General features: G+C 46.2%; 1 protein-coding gene across 1 annotated transcript; it reads right to left on the bottom strand.

Annotated features, from left to right (window-relative positions):
- Positions 1 to 21,691: 21,691 nt before the first annotated feature.
- Positions 21,692 to 22,561, bottom strand: LOC106359319. Its single transcript, XM_013799041.2, has one exon. The coding sequence runs from the start codon at positions 22,559 to 22,561 to the stop codon at positions 21,692 to 21,694; it is 870 nt and encodes a 289-aa protein (XP_013654495.2).
- Between the last annotated feature and the right edge of the window lie 703 nt (positions 22,562 to 23,264).

Raw genomic sequence — 23,264 nt, 5'->3', positions numbered from 1 at the left:
CTTGGTGTTGTTTCTGGATGCTAGGCTTTCAATCACTTTGACTGCCTCCTTCTGATTCCTGGTGTTGAAGTTTCCATTGCTGGAAGCATCAAGAGCCGTGTGGTACTGCACCGCGATGCCTATGTAGAAAGTACTGAGTAGCTGTACTTCATTGAATCCGTGGTGTGGACAGTCTCTCTGGTAAGACTTGAATCTGATCCAAGAGCCTCCGAATGATTATGCAGGCTCCTGAGTGAATTTAGCAATCTTGCTCCTCAAGTCTTCCGCACGCGCCTCATCAAAGAAATTGCATAAGAATGCATTCTTGATTTCGCTCCAGGATTTAAGAGATCCTGGTTGTAACTGCTTGAGCCAATGCAGAGCTTCTCCACCAAGTGAATATCTGAAAAGCTTGCATAATAGGTAGTCTTCAGAGACTCCCTTGACCCTAATAGCAGAAATCAGATCCTCGAACCTCTCCAGAGGAAGTATGGCTGATATGTTGGTGTAGTAGCATCAGGCTGAGGGATTGCAGCCCCCTAAGCATCTATTCTTTGACCTACTGCATTACGCAGATGACCCTCCTGGTCATGCAGGTCTCCATTGTTGTCCCGAACAAGTATCAAAGGTGCAACCATTGCTCGCGGATCAGTATCGATCGATGTCCGAGATGGAATGTCGATCAATGTCGGGTGAAGGTTATTGGTCGATGGAAGGGGTATGTGTTGTCGATCGATATGGGTGAGCGAGAATCTGTCGACGGGACTGGTATCTGGGTCGATGGTGGTTGAGAAGGATCGAGCGATACGGAGTTGTTGTTGTCGGTCGATAGGGAGCGCGCTTCCTTACGGATCGTGCATTCCAGACTTGTAGGATCTGGTGAGAATATCAGTTGGGATTCCTTGTTGCTTCTGGTACTGATGGGCATGTATCTGACAATCAAAGAAAAAAAATTTCTGTCAGAATGCTTAACAAAAATTAGAAATCAGGCGATCAAAACTCCCCGGCAACGGTGCCAAATTTTATACCACTCAAATTACCCTAAAGAGTGATTTATACTCTCTCAAATAAGAGGCCGAGTTGTAGAACTTAGGGATCAATATCACTGGGAGCTAGGGAACCTAGAGATTCTAATATGATTTGTTAAGCAAGATGTTTTTAAGAGTTTTGAAAGTAATTGCAGTTTTATATTGAACATGTATTTGTTCAATAGCCAGTTTTTGGGTTTTGGTGTTTAAAAAGGAAATAGCTAGACTTAGGGTTTTTATTCAGGAAAGTTGGAATTATAATCCTATTGATGCCTAATGAGTTGCATGCATGATAATGTAAAGCTCAACTATTTGATTAACAAGTTTTTTGGCCTTTTCGAGCATTAACTTGTTGACTATTAACTAGATCTATGATCTCAACTCTCGTTATATTGATCTATAGAAAGTGTCGATCGACGGTGCAAATGGTGTATCGATCTATAGAAAGTGTCGATCGATATTCCAATGGGCGTATCGATCGATACACCATTTGCACCGTCGATCGATTACTCAAGTATGATATCGATCGACGCGCTCTAGTCAAGATTTATACACAGGTTGAATGAATGCTTACTAAGCTCACTAGATCAGCTCACGCCTTGCTCATAGCAAGAAACAAAGTTCAATTAGAATGTTTTCAGGATGAGAATTAGCTATGACTTTTATCAATCAATCCTAGGGCAAGTTCTAGGTAGCTAATCTAGACACAGGCATTAATGAACAATTCTAAAGATGATTATCACAACTCAGCAATCTATAGTTGGGGATAATCCCTCCTAACCTATTTAAACCCTAAAATCTAACAAGAGAACTTCTCAGACATGGCTAAGCAATTCATAACAATGGTTAGGTATAAAACTTCATAGAATAAATAAGATAAATATCAATGGAGTTCCAATCACGAATTATTACTTTGGATCTTCTCTCATATCTATCAATAAAACAGTGAAACACAAAGAAAGCACACTTTGCCTCTAACATGGCGGCAAAGCTTATATAATTAGGGTAAAACACGTCAGGGGCAATCTTGTAAAATAGTGAAATCTTGGGCTTCAAGTTGGCTGTGAACAAACGGGATTCTGCGCTCTTCGCTATCGATCTATACCATGACTTGTGTATCGATCGATTCTAGCTCTCCAATATCGACCGATTGTCGATCTCAATGGTCATCTCGGGTGCTTTCTCCAGATATCTCCAAAATGCTCCAAAATCATCAATTATCTCCAAAACATTCATGATCTTATAAATATAATAAATAGACTCTATAATAATATAAATATTAGTAAAAACACCTATAAACTATGGATGAAAACGGATCAAATCCATAGTCTATCAACTCCCCCAGACTTACCCTTTTGCTTGTCCTCAAGCAAACCAAACAAGCAGTCTCTCTGAAAGAGGTTTTAAAAACAGCAGCGACTCACATGATTTAAAACTTAGAATCATCACCTCTACAATATTGCAATCCACATCTAAGAAATCCTAATCACAAAAGCACATCATACCATATCCTAGCTTAGCAACCAAATTCATCTAGCCAACAACTTAGCATAATCTTGTCTTTCATTCCCCTCCACCAACCTCATTTCTTAGCATAAAATAAAAGTGAAGGCTTTACCTTTGGAGTATCGATCAAAGGATTCAAGGATTCTCAAACAAGTATCTAGACCTACAAGTAAACATTAGTTCCTATCCTCTCTCTCTACTAATTTTCTCTCTTGGTTAAAAAACTGCATATATGCAAGATCATTAACCAAGATTGGACATGCTTCCATGAATCAAGCCTTAATGGTGGTTGCCACCAAGTCATGTCCACTTCTTTTTGACCAACATAAATAGTAAATCAATGAAAACTTAATAAATATTACCTAATAGTGGGTTGCCTCCCACTCAGCGCTTAGTTTTAGTCATTTAGCTTGACTTTGGAGGTATTTTCGCTAGTAATGTTGAGAACTAGGACTTGTTGGAAAGCAAGTATCCATCTCTTTGTTGCGCTTGTTGAACCATGTACAAGTAAAGTCTCTCATTGCTTCATCCCTTCTGCGGCATTTATCCTTCATTGATGCAGTTGTATTTTCAATCATCTACAATCTTTCACCAAGACTCTCAAGGTTGAATTGATTTCTGGTAAGTGCGGCGTAGGTGTCAGCTGAGATCTCCTTTCCATGGTAAGATATGTTGGACATGTCGGATGTCGTCTTTGGTACTAGCTTGCCCCGGTTTATATCAATGTCGATCTATGCTGAATGGTTGGTGTCGATCGATTTGTTGATGCGTCTGTCGATCGATATCGATGCTTCTGGTCAATGCACTGATGGTAAGGTTCATTGGAAAATAGATGTCATCACATCTCCCATTAAGTCTCTCCTCTGTAGTTTCCAGAGTTCTGTAGATCCCTTCTACCAACTGATCTATCCCTTCTCTGGTGTGGAAATCCGGTTGAGACTTAATTGTGTGTGGGCATGGCGGATTGGTGTCGATCGATGCGGCCAGGCGGTTGTCGATCGATGCGTGATGGTGGATGTCGAGCAATGGGGATTGTCGGATGTCGATCGATTGTGGTCGAACAGTGTCGGTCGCGTTCTGAATTCTGGCTATGTCTTGCTTCATCTCCTCCATGCAAGTAGTTAGCCAACTTATACTATCATTCAATGGATAGTAGACACCATCTAGCTTCATCTGGAAGACTTCTTTGTTTCTATCAAGTTCACCACAGACGCCATAGAACATCTCATTGATCTCGTCCTTTGTGTAGATCTCTGGTGCCAACTTTGTCTGTGTGAATTGGCTGGCATGTTCAGGAAGACATATGTAGGCTGGCTAATCTCTTGAAGCTCTTTCCAGAAGTCTTCTAATATCCTTGTTGTGAACAGGGATGGTGTGTCCATCTAGATCTCTGGAAAATTCTCGATCATCTTTGTAGACTCCATACTCATCTTTCTCTTCCCAGTAAAATTTCCTGTTACCATAAGGATCATAAGCTCTTTTGCCGAATTATGGCTGTCTGGTGATCGATGGATGATTTGTATGGCGAGATCATTTTTTGAAGCTGTTTTCTATGCCACCAGCTGCGTTATAGAACTCCTTTGTAGTCTTCTGTTCGCGGTTGCTACGTTGATGCATGAACAGATTGTCTGCTCCATTGGATGTCTGAAGGATATCTGCGATATCTTCTTGAGATATGTGTAATGTGCGGCCACCTATTGCTTTTGCGAAGCCATTAGGGTCCCTGAAAATACCAAATTTGTCTGGAGTTAGATACTGGTTATCTAATTTATCTTTTTCGCTTACAGTGGTTTTCGGTATTGAATGGTTGTCGATCGATGTGGTATTGTTGATGTCGATCGATTGTTGAGGACATTTATCGATCGATTGGCTGAAACGAGTTCTTTCCCAAGCAGCTTCTGCTTTAAACTGATCTGTATTATCGCGCTTTTGCATGTTTAGCAGCTCCTCGTCTGTGAAGCTATCTTGTAGTTTATCTGCTCCTGGTGTGTAGGTTACTGTTTCTACTGCAAAGCTCTCGTGGTGGTGTTCATCTGCCCAAATACCAATTGAGTAGTTTCCGTCTCGCACACGGTTGAAATCAGGGTCGATCGATTTGTAGTAGGCAGTGTCGGTCAATGCTCCTTTTCGGCATCGTTGTTGAGGTTAAGTGTCGATCGTTGGAAAGCTCGTCCTGTCGATCGATGGTGCAGTCCTTTTCCTAGAGGAATAGTGTAAGAGTTTATCTTCCTCATCAATGATGGCTCTGTACTCAATGGCTCGTTCCTCCTCATAGTCTTCATCATACTCGTCTGTATGCATATCTTTTCTGGTGTAAGCGTCAATAGTTGGGTTGTAGTAGTCATTCTCCCACTCATCTGGATGTGTGTCGACCGATTCTTCATGTGGTATGTCGGTCGATATCTGGTTACTACTATCGATCGATGTTGCAGTGTGAGTCTCGATAGATTCTGAATATTCAGTTTTGTACTCATCGCCATGGTGGCAAGCTGCAATGACACCTGGATCATTGATTCTTCTGGAGATCGTCTGTGGCTTCTTGACTGGGATAGGGTCGTAGTGGGCATTAGGATCGATTAGTGTTAGACACAACTGGTTGGTTTGCAAGTTGCCCACTGCTCCCATGGTTGACAAGAAAGCTCTCCCAAGTAGTAGAGAAGAGTTCCAGTTTAACTTGATGTCCAAGACATGGAAATCAACTGGAAATAGGGCATTACCAATCTGCACCTCTAAGTCTCTCACAATTCCTCCTGAACTCTTGTGGGAACAATCCACAAAAGTGAACAATTCCTGTGAAGGCTCCACCTGCAGACCCAGATGGTCAGCCATAACCCTAGGTAGGATGCTGACTGATGCTCCTGTGTCGCACAAAGCATGTGGGAATTCAATACCCTGCACTGTGCATGGTATTGCAAATTGCCCAGGATCACTCTTCTTCTTCAATGTAATCCTTCTCTTTATCTTTCCTCTGGCTTCATAGAACATTCTCCTAATGTCTTCTTCTTTCTCTCTGGTTTCTCTGACGAACATCCACAATCTGTGGCTGTAATAAGCTTCTTCGAATGGCTTATGTAGAGGAATCCTGAAGACTCAATTTTGGAAATTTTCCTTTTCCTTTTCATTAGCCCCCCTCTTCAGATGTTTTGCCACTTTTTCCTTTCTTCTCCTTATGGTTCTTCCAGTAGAAACCCTATCCTCTTCCATAGGATCATCTCCATCATCTGAAGGTGTCCTGATAGGCTCCGGTGGTTGTTCTGAAGGTTTAGGTTTGGGCATGACTGCGTTAAGTCGTGCCACATCTATCTTCGGCATCAGCACTCGGTAGGTGATAGGGGCTCGTCGATCGATATGAGGTGATGGGTATCGATCGATATTAGCTTTTGTGTGTCGATCGACGTTGCTGTTGGTATGTCGATCGATTCGAACATTGTCAGGGCTGGGCGGATGTGGGTGTTTTGCTGCGAACTCCTCGTGAGTTAGAATCTTCACGGCATTGCAAGGTGCGGTTGATTCCGTAGGTGTTGTCGATCGATGCTCTGGTACTTCTGTCGACCGATTCTGATTGGTGTATGTCGATCGATGCTCGGTGGTTGGTGTCGATCGACACCAATGTGACCTGCCGAAACTCATCAAACTTTCTACCTCGAAATCGCCTCCTTGCAGCTTCTCTTCCTTCACCACTTGCCAAAAGTCATCCTCAATAATGGCATTCATGTGGTGCTTCATCACATCATCCCCTACTCCTCTTGTTGAAGCTTCCTACCTCCTAATAGCATCTCCTGTCTGCACAACCTGTATCTCCATCTTCTTCACATGAGAGGTCAAAGTCTCAAACTTTGTGTTCAGGTTGGTGTAGTTAGAATCTATCTTCCCATTGAAGTCCACTGTCATTCACTGCTGTGCCTCAAGAACCCTATCAAGCATCTCTTCAATCTTGCTCTCTTGAGTAGGCGGTCGTGGCTTCTGGTAGTAGGAACTTCTAAAATTCATGTTGTTGCTGTAGCTGTTGTTGTAGGGTTTCTGGTACTGCGAGTTTTGGTTGAAGTTACTCCTATTTCCATAGGAGTTTTTGTTTCCACCCTGGTTTCCTTGGAATCCAGCTCCACCGATGTATTTTACTTCTTCTTACTCTGTTCTACCCTCTACAGTTTCTGCATCTTCAACAAAGCTGACTTGCTTCTTGAGAAGCTTGTGAACACTGTCCAGTTTTTCCTTCACCTCATCTATCTGATCATTCCCAAGGATAGTGGCAGATCTCTTCCTCTCAAAATCAATGTTCTTGGTGCTGTTTCTGGATGCTAGGTTTTCAATCACATTGACTGCCTCCTCTGGATTCCTGGTGTTGAAGTTTCCATTGCTGGAAGCATCAAGAGCCATCTGGTACTGCACCGCGATGCCTCTGTAGAAAGTACTTTGTAGCTGTACTTCATTGAATCCGTGGTATGGACAGTCTCTCTGGTAAGACTTGAATCTGATCCAAGAGCCTCTGAATGATTATGCAGGCTCTTGAGTGAATGTCTGAAAAGCTTGCATAATAATGCATTCTTGATTTCGCTTCAGGATTTAAGAGATCCTGGTTGTAACTGCTTGAGCCAATGCAGAGCTTCTCCAGCAAGTGAATATCGGAAAAGCTTGAGTAATAGGTTGTCTTCAGAGACTCCCTTGACTCTAATAGCAGAAATCAGATCCTCGGACCTCTCCAGAGGAAGGATGGCTGATCTGTTGGTGTAGTAGCGATCTGGACGGTTGTAGTCAGCCAACGTCCTGGGTTGCGCGGCCTCATCTACAGGTAAGGTAGTACCTGGAGTAGTAGCATCAGGCTCAGGGATTGCTGCCCCCTGGTCATGCAGGTCTCCATTGTTGTCCCGAACAAGTATCGAAGGAGCAACCATTGCTCGCGGATCAGTATCGATCGATGTCCGAGATGGAATGTCGATCGATGTCGGGTGAAGATTATCGGTCGACGGAAGGGGTCTGTGTTGTCGATCGATAGGGGTGAGGGAGAATCTGTCGACGGGACTGGTGTCTTGGTTGACGGTGGTTGAGCAGGATCGAGCGACACAGAGTTGTTGTTGTCGGTCGATAGGGAGTGCGCTTCCTTACGGGTCGTGCGTTCCAGACTTTCAAGATCTGGTGAGAATATCAGTTGTGATTCCTTGTTGCTTCTGGTACTGTTGGGCATGTACCTGAAAATCAAAGAAAAAAAATTTCTGTCAGAATGCTTAACAAAAATTAGAAAACAGGCGATCAAAGCTCCCCGGCAACGGCGCCAAATTTGATACCACTAAAATTACCCTAAAGAGTGATTTATACTCTCTCAAATAAGAGGTCGAGTTGTAGTACTTAGGGATCGAATTCACAGGGAGCTAGGGAACCTAGAGATTCTAATATGATTTGTTAAGCAAGATATTTTTAAGAGTTTTGAAAGTAATTGCTGTTTTATATTGAACAAGTATTTGTTCAATAGCAAGTTTTGGGGTTTTGGTGCTTAAAAAGGAAATAGCTAGACTTAGGGTTTTTATTCAGGAAAATTGGAACTATAATCCTATAGATGCCTAATGAGTTGCATGCATGGTAATGTAAAGCTCAACTATTTGATCAACAAGTCTTTCGGCCTTTGCGAGCATTGACTTGTTGACTATTAACTTGATCTATGATCTCAACTCTCGTTATATTGATCTATAGAAAGTGCCGATCGATATTCCAATTGGCGTATCGATCGATACACATTTTGCACCGTCGATCGATTATTCAAGTATGATATCGATCGACGCGCTCTAGTCAAGCTTTATGCACAGGTTGAATGAATGCTTACTAAGCTCACTAGATCAGCTCTCGCCTTGCTCATAGCAAGAAACAAAGTTCAATTAGAATGTTTTCAGGATGAGAATTAGCTATGGCTTTTATCAATCAATCCTAGGCCAAGTTCTAGGTAGCTAATCTAGACACATGCATTAATGAACAATTCTAAAGATGATTATCATAACTCAACAATCTATAGTTAGGGCTAATCCCTCCTAACCTATTTAAACCGTAAAATCTAGCAAGAGAACTACAGAGACATGGCTAAGAAATTCATAACAATGGTTAGGCATAAAAACTTCGTAGAATAAATAAGATAAATATCAATGGTGATCCAATCACAAATTATAACTTTGGATCTTCTCTCCTATCTATCAATAAAACAATGAAACACAAAGAAAGCACACTTTGCCTCTAACATGGAGGCAAAGCTTATATAATTAGGGTAAAATACGTCAGGGGCAATCTTGTAAAATAGTGAAATCTTGGGCTTCAAGTCGGCTGTGACAAAACGGGCTTCTGTGCGCTTCGCTATCGATCGATACCATGACTTTTGTCTCGATCGATTCTAGCTCTCCAATATAAACCGATTGTCGATCTCGTTGGTCATCTCGGGTGCTTGCTCCAAATATCTCCAAAATGCTCCAAAATCATCACTTATCTCCAAAAAATTCCTCATCTTATAAACATAATAAATAGACTCTATAATAATATAAATATTTGTAAAAACACCTATAAACTATGGATGAAAACAGGTCAAATCCATAGTCTATCATCTTATTAAAGGAAGATTTTCATTTATCCTAAGGCAGGATAAATCACGCGGCCTGTAAGCTGGTGGCTGCAGGCAGGGACCCAGACCCGGGGGAAGGGACCCAGACCCGGGGGAAGGGATCCAGAGCCGGGGGCAGGGACCCAGACCCGGAGGCAGGAACCCGGAACCTGGAGGCAGGAACCCGGAAGCTGTAGTAATCTCTTCATGGAATATTTTTTCCCAACAGTTTGCCCCTTATTTTCTTGTTTCATGTTTGAATGCAGGAAATAACATGATTTTCTTCATAGGACTTCGTGAGTCTCACCATGGTATCAAGCTCCTTGTTAAATTTGGAGTAGGACGTCGGCTCGTAGCCTGGGCCATCAAACTCCCTTGTCGATAGTGCTCAAATGTACTTGCGGTCGGTCTGAAAGGATTCACAGCCTGATTGGAGATATATCGCCTGGAGAATGGGCAATAATCCTTGATTCAATACAGACACATGGTCGGTGAACCCAGTGGGCATGATGTCACGGCCTGGACGAATGTATATAGACTTACAGACATGCTTCAATGGGCATGTGTTTGGTCTGAATGAGGATGGTCACGTGGATGTAGTTGTACCCTTGATTTCGATGGCCTGGAAGTGGATAATCAGGAAGAACCACCATGTAGGACCTAGTAAATGCTTTAAGGGAGGACATCACTGTCACACAGGGTCAAGTTGAGCCTGTAAGACTTTCTTCTTCTCCTTTATAAGGATGAGACATTGCCCCCATGGTGGGGATTGGTCGGAGTTGGCTGAAAGTTTGATGGAGAAACCGGGAACGTCTGCCTAAAGGGTGAGGTTTCTGCTCATACCCGAGATTCTTATGCTGCTCATGTAGCTATACTCGGCCTTAGTTCAGGCAGGACTTCAGTTTGCATTTCTGGAGGCTCTCTGGTTCCATGAATCGTGTGGAGGAGTGTATGGGTCAGGACCCAAGAATTCTAAGAGGGAGATTTTTTGCGAGGCTAAGGATTAGCTGGATGAGGAGGTTTAATAAGACCCGGAGGCCGAAACTGAGGATCCTCATGCTTGATTATACTAGCCTTACTTGCGCTTCTTGGGCTTGTAAAAGCTGTAATGTACTTTCATTCAGGTCTTCGTGCTGGTCTCCTTATTGCGTTTAGCATACTTGATGCTCGTTGAGGTTTTGATGTTGTTACTGTAGCTTCTTGCCTCGTCTCTGGATTGTACCTTGACTTTTGGCAGGGGGGACGTTCAGCATGTTCGTCTTGGTACTCAGAGATAACCTAGTTGACTCTTGGTACCTGAGTAGAATTCCTGGACATGTTGTTTGCGGTGAGCGGTAGTGTCCATGTCGAATGGGGAAGGTGGAACCACTAGTTGAACTCTGCCATTGATTCTTGGCTACTCTCAACTATGTAATATTGCAATCTTCCCCCAGAGTTAGGCTACAAGCAATGCTAGGATAGCCTTGTGTTTTTCTTTCCTGGAGGATCCTGGGCATGTTTTCCCAGGATCCGAAGATTTAGAGATACATCCTTCTGAAACTCATGGCTCGTGGGTGTGATTCTTCATAAATCGGAGGTCGTATGGACTTTCGTCCAGGAACCTAGAGACTGGATGGACTTTTGTCCTGGAACCCAGAGGCGGGATGGACTTTCGTCCTCGAACTCGGAGGCTGGATGGACTCTCGTCTTGGAACCTGGAGGCTGTAGGGTGAAGCCCTTCTTCAAACCCGGAGGTTTTAGAATGTAGCCCTTTTGGACCCGAAGGTCCTAATGTGTTATATCGAGCTCTACCCCTGTGAGTAGGCTGCTCTTAATCGTGTGCGACATTGCACTCTACCCCCGTAGGTAGGCCACTATCAATGTTGTTTTTTAGATGTTGCATTTTGCCACTCGTATGTAGGCCACTATCAACATCGGTCTATAAGTTCGTAAACTTTCAGATGGGTTTCGCATTCCACCTCCCTTAGGTTGGTTTCTATTGATATAAATTCCCCTACGAAGGGTCCATGGACCTTCGTTTCTGGCCCGGAGGCCGTTTATAACCCGGAGGTGTTTTATGCACCCGGAGGTCATGTGGGAATCCGGATTATCTCCTTTAGATCCTGAGATCTTATCTAGACCCGGAGATCATGTGGGAACCCGGAGGTTCTCTTTTTGATCCGGAGATCGTATCTGGACCCGGAGGTCATGTGGGAACCGGGAGGTTCTCCTTTCGATCCTGAGATCGTAACTGGACCCGGAGGTAATGTGGGAACCCAGAAGTTCTTCTTTAGATCCTGAGATCTTATTTGGAACCCGGAGGTTGAGTAAGGACCCGGAGGTCGTTAGGGAACCCGGAGGTTCCTTCAGATCCTGAGGTTGTATTTAGGACCCGGAGATCGTTTTAAACCCGAAGGTTTCTTTTGGACCTGGACGTTGTTTTGAACCAAGAGGTTTCTCTGGACCCAGAGGACGTTTGGGAATCCTGAGGTTCCTTCTGGATCCGGAGGTTGTTTTCAACCTGGAGGTTTCTTTTGGACCCGGAGGTCGTTTCGAACCCGAAGGTTGCTCTAGACCCGGAGGTCGTTTTGAACCCGGAGGTTGCTCTGGACCCGTAGGTCATTTGGGAACTCGGAGTTTCCTCTAGACCTGGAGGTCGTTTTGAACCCGGGGTTATATAAGAACCTGGAGGTTTACCTTTTCCAGGCCCAGAGATGTTTTCAGGACACGGAGACTGCATGGGGACCCGAAGGTTCTAAATAACCCGGGGTGTTAGGGGATTTTTGTGTATGATCTTTGTGAGTACCACGAAATGATGGACAAGGCTAGTGTTTGTATTGATTTCATGAATATTAGAGAGAATATAGACTTGAAGAGACGTTTTATTAGATAGAACAGGCCGGAACTACAATGATTGGTGTATAAACCCTAGTTCTAGCTGCCTAGCTATAATCTCTAAGTCTTGAAGTGTCGATCCCTCGCTTTAGGGTTTAGGTTCCCGTTATATAGTCTCCTTAAGGCGGTCCTTAGTTGGTTGGAGTAGGTTAAACTCTTCCATATTCGGAAATATGGAAGGTTCTCTTTATCGGAAGTTTTCCTTTTCCCGGGGGAAGGGGGCGGTCCTAGGGACCGGACCCGGAGTACTTCGTAGCGGGTAACCGGTGTTCCTCATAGCGGGGATCCTGAGAACTGGGGTCCCTCCCAGCGGGGATCCAGAGGCCGGTGTCCTGCCTGGGTCTGGAGGAATTCAATAGCTGAGTATTTTTCCCCAACAGTTTGCCCCTTATTGCTCGATTTCGTCATCGAACTCGGGGAATAAGCTGTGCACTCAAGTCAACCGGAGTTGCTCATTCTCAGTAGGCTTCCCTCAGGCAGGACCTCGCTCTAGTAATCCTGCGATCCCAGGTTCCACTCAGGCCGGAACCACACTCTGAACCCGGGGGAGCACCGGTTCCCTTTCTTTAGACCAGGGTCTGGCGCTATTTGAACCGTTGATTGTTGTCGAAGGTGGAGAAGCTCTGGTCTTCTGATGGCGTCTTGGAGACGGCGGAGCCTGGAGCTCTGATATTTCTTGAGGAGGAGTTTATGTGCTGATGTGTAGAAGATTGACCAGGGGGTCGGGGCCTATTTCGTTGATGTTAGAAGATGTTCTTCTTTTTCTTCCAAAATGTGTATTTTCTCGAAGCTTTTTTTTGTTGGAAGGATTTTCCCTGTTTTTTTTTTTTTTACAAGGATCGGGTTTCCTTTTTGCCGCTTATTCTTTATGTCAGAGATTCTTCAGGATATTTGGAAACATCCTTACTTCCATTTTTAATCCGCGAAAAAGGGAATGATCCGGATATATATAAGGATTCGCGATACCTCCTAATTGGCCTCAACCCAACTCTAGCGCTGATTCCTAGTTGAGAAAGATGAACCCCGAGCTGCTTTTGTTTCCGTCCTCGCTTGTGGGTGGTCGTCAAAGCCCGCGTCGTCCTTTTACCGATCCTTTCTCATCCCCTGTTCCCTCTTGGGGAGACATTCCGAAGACTGATAGTGAAGTGGTTCCGATGGGGCCGCTGAGAAGGCTCTGTTCTTGTTTCTTCGACGATGGTCCCGTTCTGAGATTCGAGAGGGGGACCTGGCTAACATGAGGAGGAAGTATGTGATTCATCCTTCAGTTGGGTGACCTTTCTGATGAGCAGGGAAGCCTTGCGTCATAGTCGTATTTGGGGTAAGCCTTCCCTTTCTACCCGGTAAGACTTTATCTTGCTTTATTTCTTACAATACTTTTTCTAGGGAACGTGGCGAGGCTCCCGGTATCGCTTGTCTATGACGAGTATCAGAAGGTTAAAGCGCGGAAGCGGCGTCTTTCTTATACTCCTCCCCCAAAACTAGCGAGGGCTGCTTTGTCGGCCAATGGTCTGTCTTCCATCTCTTCGACAAGTGACGAGATTTTTCCTAACCGTGACCTTCTGGTGGACGCTCACCGGAGATTGACTGGCGAGGTATTCCTTCTTCGTAGCCAGGTGCAGGACATGATGGCTCGCCGGGACCTACTAGTTAAGCAAGTGAAAGCCTCGGCTAGATGGGAGCTTATGAAGGAGTGACTGGAGAGGCGTGTGGATCATTGGAATCCGGAAGAAGAGTATCAGCGTCATCTGTTCTTGTACGGAGGTCTTAACCATCAATCGGGGAGCTTCTTTCAGGCTTAACCCCGAGATCTGTTGTGGGGTCGCGATTCTCTGAGGGGCCCTCTTTCTGAATGATTCTTTTCTTTATCTTTTCAGACTCTGGTTTTTGTTGCTTTCTTTTGAATAAAGGCTCTTTATAGCCCTCGTTGATTTTATGAATAATGATGCTTCATGGTTTTTCCCCTTTATTTACTCCTTACTGTTGCTTCGCACGCTCTTGATAGTAGCATTTTGCATGTTTCTTCTTCAAGAGGATATCTTTCCGCCTGTTTCTCGATCAAGGTGGGACTTTGTACTCTATGATCCCTCTATTTTCGTAGGTTGAATGATGTGATCCAGGGAGATAGGCTATAAACCAGGAGGTTTCGAGCTAGAATATGGACTATTGGAGTCTGGAGATTGATCTTGTAACCCGGAGGTTGTATGAGGATCCGAGAGTCGCGGAGGAGCCCGGAGGTTCTCCTGAAATCATTTTGGAGATCCGGATATCTTTTCTCTAGATCCTGGGACCGAGACTTGAGCCCAGAGGCGATGTAGGAATCCAAGGATTCTATGATAGATCCGGAGATAGTAGTTGGAACCCGGAGGTTTTTGAGATTGTAACTAGACCCTAGGGTCAAATGAGAATGCGGGTTTTTTTTAGGGATGTAATGACCCCGATGCACTTTAAGCTGCACAGGGGTTCTATCATTTTTCTGAAATCATACTTAGACCTTTGAGGCCGTATGGGATCACGGAGGTTTAGATCCGGAGATCTTTGGACTGGAACCCGAAGGTTCTTGAAGTTGTAATGACCCCTATTAGGGGATTTCTGTGTAGGATCTTTGTGAGTACCATAGAACGGTGGACAAGGCTAGTATTTGTATTGATTTTCAAGTAAGAAAGTAGAATTTGACGTTTTATTAGATCAAAGAGCTGGACCTACAATAGTTTTGAGTAAGAACCCTAGTTCTAGCCGCCTAACTCTAATCTCTAAATCTCGAAGTGTCGATCCCTTGCTTTATGGTTTAGGTTCCCTTTATATAGTCTTCCTAAGGCGTGGGCCTTAGGCGGTTGAAGTAGGTTAAACTCTTCAATATTCGGAAATATGGAAGGTTCTCCTTATCAGAAGTTTTCCATTTCCCTGAGGAAGGGGGTGATCCTGGGACCGGGCCCGGAAAACTCAATAGCGGGGAGCCGGGGTTCTTTCTAGCGGGGATCCTGGGAACTGGGGTTCCTTCCAGCAGGGATCCAGAGGCCGGTGTCCTGCCTGGGGTCTGGAGGAATTCAATACCTGAGTATTTTTCCCCAACAGTTTCCCCTTATTGCTCGATTTCGTAATCGAACTCGGGGAATAACCTGTGTACTCAAGTCAGCCGGAGTTCCTCATTCTCAACAGGCTTCCCTTAGGCAGGACATCGCTCTAGTAATCCTGCGATCCCGGGTTCCACTCAGGTCGGAACCTTACTCTAAACCCGGGAGATTATCAGTTTCCCCTATATCAGACCGGGGTCTGGTGCTACTTGGACCGCTGTTTCTTGTCGAAGAGGGGAAGCTATGGGCTTCTTATGATGTCTTGGAGGAGGAGCTACATGCACTGATATACAGAGGATAGACCGGGGGCTGGGGCCCGTACAGTTGGTGATACTAGAAGCTCTTTTTATTCTTCCAAAAGCGTGCACTTTCCTTTTTATAGGAAGTATTTTCCCTTTTTCTGCTGAGATCGGGTTTCCTTTTCACCGCTCATTCTTTTAATCAGGAATTCTTCAGGATATTTGGAAACATCCTTATTTCCTTTTCGGATCCCACAGAAAAGGGAATGTGCCGGATATAAATAGAGGTTCACGATAATTCCTAGCTGGCCTCAACCCAACTCTAGCGCTGATTCTTAGCTGAGAAAGATGAATCCCGAGCCGCTCTCATTCTTGTCCTCGCTCGTGTGTGGTCGTGTAAGACCGCGTAGTCCTTTTACCGATCCTTTCTCGTCCCCCGTTACATCTTGGGGGAATGGTACGGAGGCTGATAGTGAAGCGGTTCCGATGGCGTCCCTGAGAAGGCTCCGTTCTTGTTTCTTTGATGACAGTCCCCGTTCTGAGATCCGAGAGGGGGACCTAGCTAACATAAGGAGGAAGTACTTGATTCATCCTTCAGTAGAGATGAGGAGTCCGACCGAGTTCGAACACACTCCGGATGGCGGAGCGTATCTGGAAGCAGGCTTCCGGGGTGTTATTCCTTCTCTTATAGACAAAGTGTCATCTTTCTTCGGTTTCAGTCCTTCTCAACTTACTCCCCTAACCTGGAAGACTTTAATGGCTATCCAAGTACTTGGAGAACTCCATGGATTTTCCTTCGGGGTGCATGAGATTTTATACTCTTATTCATTCGCTCCTTTGGCGAACAAAGATGGGTTCTACCATCGTCGAGGAACCTTCGAGGGGTGTCAGAAGTAATCACCCCTTCGGCGATGGTTGGAACAGGTGGTACGTGTTTGTGAAGATTCAGGAGCCAGTGGGTTACCTGACGTCTTGGCTTACCGTGGGTAAGTTTTTCTTCTGATTTTTGAATTTTACCTTCCTTTAGGGAGCTTGATCCTGACGTTTTAGCTCTTACTTTGTCAGATGTGTCTCACCCGGTTTCCTTCGCTGGAGAAGCAGTGGCGAAGCTTATAATGGGAATTCCTCGGCGATTCCGCTGGGTGACCTTTCTGGTGAGAAAGGAGGCCTTGCGTCGTAGTCGTGTTTGGGGTAAGCCTTCCCTTTCTATCTGATAAGATTTTGTCTTTGTTTGCTTCTCGTGATATATATATTTCTGTTTTAGGGAACGTGACAAGGTCTCCGGCATTGGTTGTCTTTGACGAGTATCGGAAGGTTAAAGCGCGGAAGCGGCATCTTTCTTATATTCCTCCACCAAGACTAGCGAGGGCCGCTTTATCGGCTGGGGGTCTATCTTCTATCTCGTCAACAAGCGCCGAGATTATGCCTAACCGGGACCTTCTGGCAGATGCTTATCGGAGATTGACTAGTGAGGCACTCCTTCTCTGTGGCCAGGTACAAGACATGATGGCTTGCCGGGACCTACTAATTCAACAAGTGACAGCTTCGACTAGGTGGGAGCTTATGAAGTAATGGCTGGAGAAACGCGTAGATCATTGGAATCCGGAAGAAGAATATCGGCGTCACCTGTTTTTATCTGGAGGGTTTAACCATCGATCGGAGGATCTCTCCCAGGCTGTAACCCCGAGATCAGTTATAGGATCGCGATTCTCGGAGGGACCTTCTTTCCGATTTATCTTTTGAGACTTTGGTTTTTGTCGCTTTCTTTTGAATAAAGGATCTTTATAGCCCGCTCCTTGACTTTATGAATAATGATGCTTCATGTTTTACCCTTTTATTTACTCCTTGCTGTTACTTCGTTCCTGCATGCTTTTTCTTTCGAAAAAAAATATTTTTTCGCCTGTTTCTCGATCGAGGTGGGACTTTGTAGTCTATGATCCCTCTTTTTTCGTAGGTTGAATGATAGGATCTGGGGAGATAGGCTAATAATGAAGAGGTTTTCGAGCTAGAATGTGGACTGTTTGGAGTCTGGAGAATGATCTCGTAAGTCGAAGGTTGCATGAGGACCCGGGGATCATCGGAGATGGAGGCACAGAGGCTCTTCTTGGATCCTTAGATCGCGTTTGGGACCCGGAGGTCCCTGTCAGACCACGAGGTCTTTTATCTGGGACCCGGAGGTCCCTGTCAGACCACGAGGTCTTTTATCTGGGACCCGGAGGTGTTTCCTCTAGGTCCTTGGACCGATACTGGGCCCGGGGGCGATGTAGGAATCCAGAGATTCTCTGATTAGATCCGGAGATTGTGGTTGGAACCCAGAGGTTTCTGTGATTGGACCCAGAAGTCATATGAGAATACAGGGTTTTTCCCTTAGATCCGGAGATCGTATCGGGCCCCTAGTGTATTTGGACCCTAAGGTCGTGTGGGAAATCGGAAGTCCTTTAGGGATGTAACGACCCCGATGCGCCCTAGGATGCACAGGGGTTCTATCCTTTTTTCTATAATCGTATTACGCCTTTGAGGCCGTGTTGGAACGCGGAGGTTTGGATCCGGAGATCGCTGGTTGGAACCCGGAGGTTCTTTGAAGTTGTAATGACCCCGAAGCGCCCTAGGCTGCACATAGGTTCTGACTTCTTTTATCTTTGGAACCCTGAGGCCACATAGGAACCCAGAGGTTCTTCCTTAGATCCTGAGATTCTTGGATTGGAACCCGGAGGCTACGGGGGAACCCGGAGGTTCTTCCTTAGATTTTATGCGTAGGAACCAGAATCGTTTGCGGAACCTTGGGTTTCATTTTTAGATATGGGGCTCGCATAAGGACCCGAAGTTCCTTCGGAACCCAGAATGTTTTATTTTTCGCAGGGACCGTACTCCGCCTTTCTAGGAAAGACTACTACCGGTACCTGTGTGGATTTCGTATTCTGCCGCTCGGAAGCTGGCCACTATCGAGTTCCTATGTTGTATTCTACTTCTGCAGGAAGTCACTAACATGCTTAGAGGGTGCTGGTGTGGGTGTTATGACCCAAGTGCCAGGCTTACGCTGCTTTCCACGTCTGGAGAAGCAAGATTTAGATTGCTCCATGTATTTCACAGTACTTTTGCAATGAGTATATACAATGTGTTCCCTGTATTGTGTACCTCGTAGCGTTTTAATAAAGGTACTTTTCACACTGGTACTCTGGGGACCCCGATGCGCCTTAGGCTGCACAGGGGTTTTAGGTAGTTGTGACAGCATACTCAGGCTTGCGCATACCCATTCCTGCTTTATGTCTCACACCCGTTTTGATTCTTTGTGGGCGTGCCACTGTGGTCATGCCACTTTTGTGAGGGTTGGCCAGGATCGGAGGTCTCTGTAGACCTGATCCAGCTCGTATGCCCCTTTAAGTATAATGATTTCCCCTCTGCTTTTATAGTCGGAACTACTTTATTATAAGCTTTGTCCGGAGACGTTTAGCATACATTGGAGTAGGAAATCATAATGCTTAAATACTATATAGTAGAATAGAAATCATGATCCGGAGACCGTATTAAAATTGATAGGCTTTGAGGTGCAGGGCATTCCAGCAGTTGGGTTGAATTTTACCATTGCTATCTTGCAGCCTGTAGGCGCCTGCTCTACGCACCTCGATGACTTTATAGTGTCCTTCCCACCCTGGGGTGAGTTTCTCCGTTGTTTTTTCTGCTCGTCGTAGAACCCAGTCCCCTTGCTGGAAGGTTCTGGTTCTTACTTTTTGTTGTACATCCTGGCGACGTCTTTCTGGTAGGACCAGTTTCTCAGCCGAGCGGCCATCTGAGCTCTTCTGGTTCGACCCACTTGGAGAAGTAGTCAGTGACTATCAGAAAGAAGACCTTCTGCCCCGGCGCCATAGGGAATTTCCCTACTATATCCATGCCCCATTTCTTGAAGGGCAATGGTGAGCCTATTGACTTTCGGTTCTCCGGAGGAAGCTTGGAGACTGGAGGGTGCCTTTGGCATTGATCGCAGTGCTTGGCTTGTCTGTCGGTGTCGGCGGCCATCGTGGGCCAATAATAACTGGCCCCTCTGGCTCTGAGCACCAGGCTTCGACCGCTAGAGTGTGATCCACAATCTCCTTCATGTAGTTCTACAAGGATTCTAGCGGCCTCTCGGGGTGTGACACTCCTCAGATACGGACCAGAGAAAGATCTCTGGTACAACTTCTCATGGGCGATACAGTACCTCGCAGCTTGCTTTTTGATCTTTATGGCCTCGCCACGGTCTTTCGGGAGGATGTCGGCCTCCAGGTACCAGATTAAGGGGGTCATCCAGGTTTCGCCTTCTTTGACGGCGGAGACCTCCTCTGACGTGGGTTCCTCCATGGTAGCTGGCAATTGAACCATGAGCAAGGGGATACTCATCTGGCTATTCGTTTCAAGGGAGGCCCCTAGATTAGCTAGGGCGTCGGCTTTTGAATTCTTGTCCCAGGGGGATTCGAGTGAGCTTGCAGCACTTGAACTTCTTGATTAGTTGTTGAGCGACCGCCAGATACTGGATCATGCTGTCGTCTTTTGTTTAGTACTCCCCTTGTACCTGGTTGATTATCAGCTGGGAGTCACCAAAGATTTGGATGTTCTCTGCCCCCATTTGATGGGCGAGGGTTAGGCCTGCGATTAGGGCCTCATACTCGCTTTCGTTGCTGGTTGTTTTGAAGTTGCATCTCACTGCCCTTGAGGCTGTGTTCCCTGTTGGCAAGGTAAGCACTATCCCTACACCAGCTCCTCTGATGTTGCTGGATCCATCAACGTGTAGGATCCATTCTCACTCTTCCTTACTTTCGCCTCGGAGGCGTACCTCCTGCTCCAGAGCTGGGAGCAAGGCAGGGGCGAATTCAGCAACGAAGTCTGCTAGGACCTGTGACTTTATAGTCGTGGCGGGTCGAAATATTACATCGTACTCCCCTAGTTCCACGGCACATTTGGCTAGGCGTCCGTAGACTTCTGGTTTATGGAGGACCAACTTTACAGGGAAGGAGGAAACAACCACGATTGGATGAGCCTGGAAGTAGGGTCGGAGCTTGCGAGCGGCGACAATCAAGGCTAAGGCCAGATTTTCTAGGTGGCTATAGCAGGTTTCCGCGTCTAGGAGAGCCTTGCTTACGTAATAGATTGGTAGCTGCTTGTTTTTCTCCTCGTGAACTAAGACGGCACTCATGGCGTGTTGGAAGACCGCTAGATATAGCAGCATGACTTCACTGAGTAGTGGCTTGGACAAGAGAGGAGGAGTGGTGAGATACAATTTTAGCTATTGGAGAGCGGATTCGCATTCTCCCGCCCACTGGAAATCCTTCGGAGTCTTGAGAGTTTCGAAAAAGGCGTGAGATTAGTCGGAGAGTCTGGAGATGAACCTGCTAAAGGCTGCCATCCTTCCCGTTAGCTTTTGAACCTCCTTGACGTTTTTTGGGGAAGGGATTGAGTGAATGGCACTGATTTGCTCCGGGTTGGCCTCAATGCCCTGGTGGGTTACGATGTACCCGAGGAACTTGCCAGAACTGACCCCAAATAAGGATTTAGCCGGGTTGAGCTTCATGTTATATTTCCTGAGGGTAGATAAGGCTTGATGTATGTGAGATATGTGGTCTTCCGCTTCCAGGGATTTGACCAGCATATCATCGATGTAGACCTCCATGGTTCTCCCGATTTGGTCCGTGAACATCATGCTGACCAGCCGTTGATAGGTCGATCATGCGTTCTTTAGGCCGAAGGGCATGACCTTGTAGCAGTAGATCCCTCTGGACGTCATGAAGGATGTTTTCTCCTGGTCTTCTGGATCCATAAGTATCTGATTGTAGCCGGAGAACGCATCCATGAAGCTCATCAACTGGTGCCCTGCGGTGGCGTCCACCAGCTTGTCGATATGATGTAGCGGGAAGGGGTCCTTTGGACATGACTTGTTGAGGTCCGTGAAATCGATGCAGACTCTCCACTTCCCGTTCTTTTTCTTGACCACGACGACATTACCTAGCCATTCTGGGTACTGCACCTCACGAATGAACCCCGCGCCGAGCAGGCTATTGACTTCATCGTTGATGATCGCGTCTCTCTCGGGGGCAAATTTCCATCTCTTTTGTCTGACGGGTTGATGTAGGAGATCCACCTGCAGCTTGTGCATGATGATCTACGGATCGATCCCAGGCGTATCTGCGTGGGACCAAGCAAAGCAGTCAGAGTTAGACCTGAGGAAGTCTACCAGTCTTCTTCTCAATCCTTCGGTTAGTTTGGAACCGATCTTGAGATGTCGGGTCTGATCTCCTTCGGTTAATGGCACCTCGTCTATTTCCTCTACCTTCGGTTCCTCGGTGTGACGAGCCGAAGGTTTGTTCTGTAATTGCTATAAGACCTTGGTCTTTCCCTTAAAAGTGGTCTGATAGCAGGAGCGGGAATATTCATGATCTCCTCTGATCGCCTTTATGCCCAGGGTGTAGGAAATTTTACCATTTGGTGAAGAGTCAAGGGGACGGCCCCCAGTCTGTGAATCCAGGGCCGTCCTAGAATCATGTTGTAAGACGAGTCGCAGTCAACCACGAGGAACTTGGTTGACATGTTGATTCCTTCGGCGTATACGGGGAGAGTTATCTCCGCGGCGGTTTGTTTGATTTCCCCGCTGAACCCTATAAGGGGGGTTACCCTCCGAGTTAGAGCACCTTCCTCCAGCCCTAGGTACTTGTATGCGGCCTGGAAGAAGATGTTTCCGGAGCTTCCATTATCTACCAGTATCCTTTTTACCAGGCAGTTCGCTACATTGAGCGAGATAACTAGGGCATCGTGATGCGGAGTGAGGACTTTCTCCTGCTCGTTGGCCGTGAAGCTTATCTCGTCTGTTCCTAGGAGTAGACGTTTTGGCTTGGCTGCCTCTAGGCCGTGCTTGGCGTTCCTTGTGCTTTTATTTGCAGCTGCATGGCTTATGCTGCTAATTTCCGAACCGCCCGAAATGACATGTATCACTCGGTCCTGTCGCGGTGGTGAGACGAGAGCAGCTTCAGTGGGCTTACCCGTTGTCTCCTTTCTTAGATGGCTCTTGGCCTTATCGGAAAGGAACTCCCTGAGGTGCCCTTTACTAAGCAGCTCGTTGACCTTGATCTTTACTGCAACGCAGTCCTCCGTTTTGTGACTGTGGTCTCGATGGAAGTCACACCAGAAGCCTGGGTTCCGGAAAGAGTCAGGAGCTTTCATCTTCTGAGGCCACTTGACCTGCTGGCCCATCTGCCTCAGAACATTGACTAGCTCCGGCCTTGAGACGGAGAGGTGAGAGATGTCTGGCCACGTGGACACTGCCATCCTTTCAACCTTCTCGATCGACCGGTTCTGGCACCTGCCCCAGTTTTGATTTCCAGAGTCCCTAGCTGATCTTTGAGAGGGTTTCTCGTCTCGCTTGGTTTAGATCAAAGAGCTGGAACTACAACAGTTTTGAGTAAAAATCCTAGTTCTAGCCGCCTAGCTATAAACTCTAAGTCTCGAAGTGTCGATCCCTTGCTTTAAGGTTTAGGTTCCCTTTATATAGTCTTCCTAAGGCGGGCCTAAGGCGGTTGGAGTTGGTTAAACTCTTCCATATTCGAAAATATGGAAGGTTCTTCTTATCGGAAGTTTTCCATTTCCCGGAGGAAGGGGGCGATCCTGGGACCGGGCCCGGAAAACTCCATAGCGGGGAACCGGGGTTCTTTCTAGCAGGGATCCTGGGAACCAGGGTTCCTTCCAGCGGGGATCCAGAGGCCGGTGTCCTGCCTGGGGTCTTGAGGATTCAATACCTGAGTATTTTTCCCCAACAACCCCGATGCGCCCTAGGCTGCACAGGGGTTCTAGCTTCTTTATTATTTTTTGGAACCCTGAGGCCACATAGGAACCCGGAGGTTCTTCCTTAGACCCTGAGATCTTTGCTTGGAACCCGGAGGCTATAGGGGAACCCGAAGGGTCTTCCTTAGATTTTATACATAGGACCCGAAATCATGTGGGGAACCTTGGGTTTCCTCTTGAGATCAGGGGC

The sequence above is a fragment of the Brassica napus genome, chromosome C9 (assembly GCF_020379485.1).
Source record: "Brassica napus cultivar Da-Ae chromosome C9, Da-Ae, whole genome shotgun sequence".
Taxonomy (NCBI): Eukaryota; Viridiplantae; Streptophyta; class Magnoliopsida; order Brassicales; family Brassicaceae; genus Brassica; species Brassica napus.
Note: the sequence above shows the minus strand (reverse complement) of the source record. Positions and strands in the feature narration are given on the sequence as shown.